Source organism: Chiloscyllium punctatum, chromosome 4 (genome assembly GCF_047496795.1).
Source record: "Chiloscyllium punctatum isolate Juve2018m chromosome 4, sChiPun1.3, whole genome shotgun sequence".
Classification (NCBI taxonomy): domain Eukaryota; kingdom Metazoa; phylum Chordata; class Chondrichthyes; order Orectolobiformes; family Hemiscylliidae; genus Chiloscyllium; species Chiloscyllium punctatum.
Genome location: NC_092742.1, coordinates 6,018,819 through 6,026,208, shown reverse-complemented (window position 1 = coordinate 6,026,208; position 7,390 = coordinate 6,018,819). Strand labels below are relative to the sequence as shown.

The 7,390-nt window shown below is 47.7% G+C and overlaps 1 protein-coding gene across 1 annotated transcript in view; it reads left to right on the top strand.

Moving 5' to 3' along the window:
- The window catches only part of LOC140475902 (coiled-coil domain-containing protein 170-like), a 61,102-nt gene extending 53,970 nt beyond the window's left edge, over positions 1 to 7,132 (top strand). Inside the window, exons 3-4 of the mRNA XM_072567830.1 lie at positions 4,660 to 4,896; positions 6,836 to 7,132. Coding sequence (XP_072423931.1) covers positions 4,660 to 4,896; positions 6,836 to 7,132 — 534 coding nt within the window. The remainder of the gene's footprint in view (positions 1 to 4,659; positions 4,897 to 6,835) is intronic.
- Positions 7,133 to 7,390: the final 258 nt, after the last annotated feature.

The window sequence follows — 7,390 nt, the reverse complement described above, 5'->3', positions numbered from 1 at the left end:
CCAGGTACAGTGCAATTTAAGAGGGTAAGAGTATAAAGGCACCACCGCTGGGTAGCAGTGATCACAATGTGTTTGAATTTTATACTCATTTTGAAAGGGAGAAGATTGGGTCTCTGACAAGTGTTTTCCATCTAAATAAGGGCTACAGGGGGTAATGAAAGCTGAGGGAGCTGCAGTGGGCAGACACATTAGGCTGGGGGATGGATCAATAGATACACTGCAGCTGATACCTCAAGGAATATTTCAGAATACTATAAAAAAAGGTTCTGAAGGACCTTTCAACCACAATCTGTGATTAACTACAGAAGTCAATAAGTATAAGGCAAAAGGACAATACTGTGCAAGGAGAGTGGCAGGTCAGATAATTAGTCAGAATATAACGAATGGCAAAGAATGATTGCAAGGTTAACCAGGAGGAGAAAATGGGAGTATGAGAGAAAGCTGGCTAGAAGCATTTAAAAACAGATAGAATTTCTACAGGTATTTAAAAAGCAAAAGTGTAAGTAAGGTGGGTGTTGGTCCTCTAGAGAGGGAGAGCTGGTGCTTAATATCAGATAATAAGGAAATGGGGAATGAAATGAACCAATAGTTTGCTTCTCTCTTCACTGTGGGAAGACACAAACCATTTCAGTAATAGCTGTAAATCAGGAGCTGGAGGAGGCAAAGAGGAACTCAGAGGAATTACAATCACCAGGGAAGTGGGAGTGAGCAAACTGATGGAGCTGGGACCTGACAGGTTTCTGGGTCCAGGGAGACCCCATCCTTGGGTCTTAAAACCAGCCAAACAGGTGGGAGATGCATTGGTGTTAATTTTACAAAACTTTCCAGATTCAGGAAAGGTTCCATCGGACTGGAAGATAGTGAATATAACTCTCAGTCCAGGAGGTTAGAAATCAAAACAAACTATAGGCCTAATTGGAAGTGCGCTAGCTTTCGGAGCGACGCTCCTTCATCAGGTGGACTATCACCTAAAGAAGGAGCTAGTGTGCTTCCAATTAAACCTGTTGGACTATAACCTGGTGTCGTGTGATTTTTAACTTTGTCCACCCCAGTCCAACACCGGAATCTCCAAATCAAAACTACAGGCCAGTTAGCTTACTGTGTGTCATCAGGAAAATCTTTAATAAAATAGTTATAGCTGGGCACTTTGAAAAGCTCAGCGTAGTCAGAAAGGGTCAGCATGACTTTGTCACAGGGAAATCGTATTTAACAAATGTAATGGTCTTCCTTTAATGAATAGTGTTCTGAAGGGAACTCTGTACATCTACAAAACTCAGATAGCCAGAAGGATTTGATTCAGTCAAAGGTTATAATGGAAAATACAAAACACATGCATTAAGGAGTAATGTAATCACATGGATAGAAGATTGGCCAGCTGTTTGAAAACAGAGTGTGTGTGTGTAACTGGGTCTTTATGGGTTTGGCAGGATGTGATGCATGGAGACTCATTGGAGTCTATAGTGGATCCTCAACTTTCTGTAATTTTCATCAGTCATTCAGATAAGGACAGAACAGACACGGCTGATGACACCAAGAAACAGTGGAAAGGATGTTGCTTCAAAGACATAGGGAAGCAACAGGTGAATCTAGAATGGATGGAATTAGGCCTGTCATAAAGGCCAAGCTGAACAAGCTCGAGAGACACAATATGGTGGACACAGTCATGGATGAAGCTGCAATTTGAGTTTGCTGAAGTTTTATGAGTCTGACCATGGGAGGGGCACCAGCGTGTACAGCAACAACCCACTGACATTGTCAAATATCTAAAGGCACAGATCAGCTTCTGCAGAATTTCTGACATTGTGATAGGCAGCAATTCACCAGTGAAGAGAATTGGGCAATTCAACACCTCACATCATTATCCCCAGTCAAATGGGAAAGATGAAATGACAGTGAAAACCACCAAAATGGCTCAATGGTTAGCACTGTCACACAGCAGCACCAGGGGCCCGGGTTCGATTCCAGCTTCAGGCAACTGTCTGTGTGGAGTTTGCACATTCTCCCCGTGTCTGCGTGGGCTTCCCCCCACAGTCCAAAGATGTGCACCATAGGTGAATTGGCCATGGGAAATTGCCATTGGTATTCAGGGATACGCAGGTTAGAGTGGGTTAGCCATGAGAAATTGGCCATAATGTTCAGGGATGTGCAGTGTAGGTCAATTGGTCATGGGAAATGTAGATTAGAGGGATAGGTGAGTCTGGGTGGGATGATCTTTGGAGAGTTGGTATGGATCTGACGGACCTAATGGCCTGGTTTCATGCTGTCAGGATTCTATTCTATGAATCATAAAGAAATCGGATGAATCCATCACAGCTGTATACAGGTAATCCTCAAGTGGGGAAACATACCTACGGCAGGTGTGGAGAATGGTCAAGTACAAAGGTAATGTCACACTGTGACCACACTACTCATCAAATATTGAGCAAGCTGTGGAACTAACACTCGGTGTCTGAATGAAAATCAAGGTGCAACAGCCAAAAGTCCAATTTCATTTTGACAAGATGACCAAACCATTGCCAGAGTTGGGCAGTAGAGAACCAGCCAGAGTATAAGCGTTCACCACTCTCAACCAAAGTTGACTTCGCACCTGATTAGAGCAGCTGTTACCTCAATCTTATCCAGTGGAAGATACTCCATCACAGTAACAGGCAGCTCCACTCACTCACACACACACAGACACAGAAACACACACACAGACACACTCTCACACACACACACACACACACACACACACACTCACATACACACACACACACACACACAGACACACTCTCACACACACACACACACACACAAAGACACACACACACAGACACACTCTCACACACACACACAGACACACACACACACAGACACACTCTCTCACACACACAGACACAGACACACACACACACTGACACACAAACACACTCACATACACACACACGCACACAGGCACACACACACACAGACACACACAGACACACTCTCACACACACTGACACACAAACACACTCACATACACACACACAGACACACACAGACACACTCTCACACACACTGACACACAAACACACTCACATACACACACACTGACACACACTCACACAGACACACAGACACACACACAGACACACACACACAAACACACACACAGACACACACACACATATACACACAGTCACACACACACATACACTCACACACAGACACACACACACTCACACACACAGACACACACACACACATAAACACAAACACACACACAGACATACACACAGACACAGACACACACATACACACAGACATACACACAGACACACACATAGACACATACATGCGCGCACACAGACACATACACACACACATACACATACACACACACACTCACACACATACATACTCACACACACAGACACTTACACACAGACACACATACACACACACACATACATACACTGACACACGCACACACACTGACTCACACACTCACACTCACATACACTCACACACCCATACACACTCACAGGCACACACACAGACAGACACACATACACACACAGACACACATACACATACACACACACTCACACACACACACGCACACATATACTCACACACAGACACACACTCAAACACAAACACACACACACACCGACATCCACACTTACACAAATCCCCCCACACACACATTGACACACACATACACACACTCACACACAAACACACACATGCTTACACACTCCCCACACACAGACACATACAGAGACACACACTGACACACACACATACCTAATCACACACTTACACCCCCCACACACACCCCACATACACACACAGATACACACACTCACGTACACACACACACACTCATACTCACACACACAGAGACACAAACACAGAGACACACTGACACACACAGACACACACACACTTACACACACTCTCTCACACACACGCACACACACAGACACACACACAGACATAAACACACGCACTTACACACACTCTCTTTCACACACATCCCTCCCACACACACTGACACACACTGACACACACACACACTGACACATACCCCCCACACACACTTACACACCCCCCACACGCACACAGACACACACAGAGACACATACTGACACACACACACACCTAATCACATACTTACACCCCCACACACACCCCACATACACAGACACACACACTCACGTACACACAGACACACACTCATACTCACACACACACAGAGACAAACTGACACACACACTGACACACACACTTACACACACTCTCTCACACGCACACACACACACCCCCACGCACACACAGACACGCACACACACACTCTCTTTCACACACGTCCCCCACACATACACTGACACACATTGACACACACGCTCACACACACACACTTACACACACACACACACACGCGCTTACACACAGACTCACACACACTCACACACACACACACCCACACACACACTGATACACACATACTGACACACACACTCACATACACACAGACACACACCCACACACAGAGACACACTCTGACACACTCACATACACACACACTCACACACACGCTCGCACACATGCGGTTAACTCCGTGTCCCAAAGTTGGGAGGGGGTGAGGTGGAATATTCAAATTAATAATTTCAACTGGTAATCTTCCCATAGGCAAAGACCAGAGAACAGGGTCAGACGATCGAGTGGTTGAGTCAATCCCTGGAGAAAATGGAGACGATCAAGGAGAAAGCAGCTCAGAAGGTGGTGAGCCTGAAGTCGGAGTTGGATCAGGTGGAACACGGAGCGTGGGAGAAGAAAGAGCAGACCCAGAACACACTTACAGCTCTGAGCAATGAACTGCGCTCCACAAAGAGAGTACTACACGAGGTCGCACAGAGAGAGAGACAGGTGAGACAGCAACATGGGAGGGAGGGGGGGGGGGGAGCTTCTGTGTAATGCTGCCATGGGCAATCTCATTCCCACCAGAAACTCCAAATCATCCAAAACTCCACTGCAACAAAAGCAGGAAATGCTGGAGAAACTCAGCAGGTCTGGCAGTATCTGTGGAGAGAAATCAGTGCGTCCAAACTACTCATCCAATAGCAAACAAGCTGGCGAAACCAGAATTATTAGCAGTCTCTCACTGTGTCTCACACCTGCGCGTGCACGCACACACACCTACACACACACACACACACACACACACACACACACACACACACACACACCATGGGTGCTGGGGAAAAAATAAGCACGACCGCAGTTAGGCGGGAGTGTGGGGGTTTATAAAAAAAAAGAATTATTAGCAGCACTGAATGAAAGCCAAGATGGAACAGTTAAAAGTCAAATTTCTTTTGACAAGATGACCGAACCATTGCCAGAATTGAGCACAGGAGAGCCAGTCAGAGTACAAACATTCACCACCCTCAACAAAGGGCAGCTTGGCATCTCAGCTCGAGTGACCCTCGCTCAGAGCTGTCCTGTCTGTGTCTGGACATGCAGCACCTCTCATTTACCTGGGCACTCCTCCCTCACTGAGAAAGGCCACTGTTTTAAAATCCTACCCCTCGATTTTAAGCCCCTCCCTTGTCTCCCTCTGCCTCTCCATCCCCACTTCCCCCTTTAAGGTGCTCCCTGACCCCTTACAGCTCCTTTTCCCAAAATCCCCTCACGGGGGATTGTTTGGTGGTGGATTTGTTTGGGTTGGCAGAGTGTCACATTTTTTCTTATTGACTCCTGGGATGTGGGCATCACTGGCTGGGCCAATGTTTATCACCCATCCCTCATTGATTTGATTTGATTTGATTTATTGAATGAATTGAATTGAGTAGAATGTATTGTCCCATGTGTCGAGGCACAGTGAGAAGCTTTGTCTTGAGAGCAATCCAGGCAGATCCCAGAGTTAAGTAACATAGATAGTAAATAATAGGTAAACAACTGCAAAAACAAAAACACAGGGACAGGAGAATGTTAAGAGTTTGTGAGTCCATTCAGTATCTAACAACAGTGGGGTAGAAACTGTTCCGAAACCGGCTGGTGTGTGTGTTCAGGCTTCTGTACCTTCTCCCCGATGGTAGAGGTTGTGGAAAAACATTGCCAGGGTGGGATGGATCTTTGAGAATGCTGGTGGCCTTTCCTTGACAGTGGGCCTGGTAGATGGATTCTATAGACGGGAGGTTGGCCTTCGTGATTGTCCGGGCCGAGTTCACCGCTCTCTGTAACCGTCTCCGATCTTGAATGGTCCAGTTGCCATACCAGGTAGTGATACATCCAGACAGAATGCTCTCAATGGCGCACCTATAAAAGTTGGCAAGGGTATTCACCGTCATGCCAAATTTCCTCAGCTGCCTGAAGAAGAAGAGACGTTGTTGGGCCTTTGTAACCAGTGTGTCCACATGAAGAGTCCAAGAAAGCTTGTCGTAGATGACCACTCCCAGGAGCTTGACACTCTCCACTCGTTCCACCTCTGTGCTGTTAATGTATGGGGGGGGGGGGGGGGGGGAGCATGAGTAACACCCCACCGAAAGTCAATAATGAGTTCCTTGGTTTTGCTGGCATTGAGAGTTAGGTTATTCTCAGTGTCCCATGTACCTGAGTACAGTGAGAAGTTTTGTTTTGTGAGCAGTACAGGCAGATGACAGCAAACAAGGACAGACAGATCACAGAGTGCTTAGACAGAGTGAGGTGTACAGAGTTACAGCTGCACAGGAGGTGCCCCTTGAGAAGGTGGGGCTGTGCTGCCTTCTGGAATTGCTGCAGTCCCATGTCCTGTGGGTCGACCCCCCCACCTTCAGGGAGGGGATTCCAGGATTTTGACCCATGCTGATGTCACCATTTGTCCTTGCAGTTGGTGGATTTCCGTGAGGCTGTGGCGAGAGCTCTGGGATTCAACACAAGCAGCTTGTCAGTTCCGGAGGAGAGGATCCACGCCCGGCTACAGGACCTGGTGCAGGCTAGGAGAAGCCACAGCCCGAAAGCCTCACAGTCGGACAGCTCGGTGCGGGAGGGTGCTGACACAATCGGGGTGCGATACATGGGCTCCCGGCTTGCGAGCAGCCCACTACCTCTCCCACCCTCCGAATGGGCCCCCCACAGCTCACGCCGTGACTCCCTGCCCAGGAGACGCAGCAAGGCTCGCCGCTGAAGTTTTGCTCCAATACCACCCCCTCAACCCCCTCCCCCGTCCCCCCGTCCCCTGCCCCAGCTTCCCTGATGGATGTGTCCAGGGGTAAGGCCGACAGCTCAGCGAAGATCGTCATACAACCCGGAAGCAGGCCCTTCCAGCCAACTCGCCCACATCAACCACATTTCTCAAGTTAATCTAGTCCTACCTGCCAGCACCCGGCCCATATCCCTCCAAACCCTTCCTATTCATATACCCATCCTAATGCCTCTTAAATGT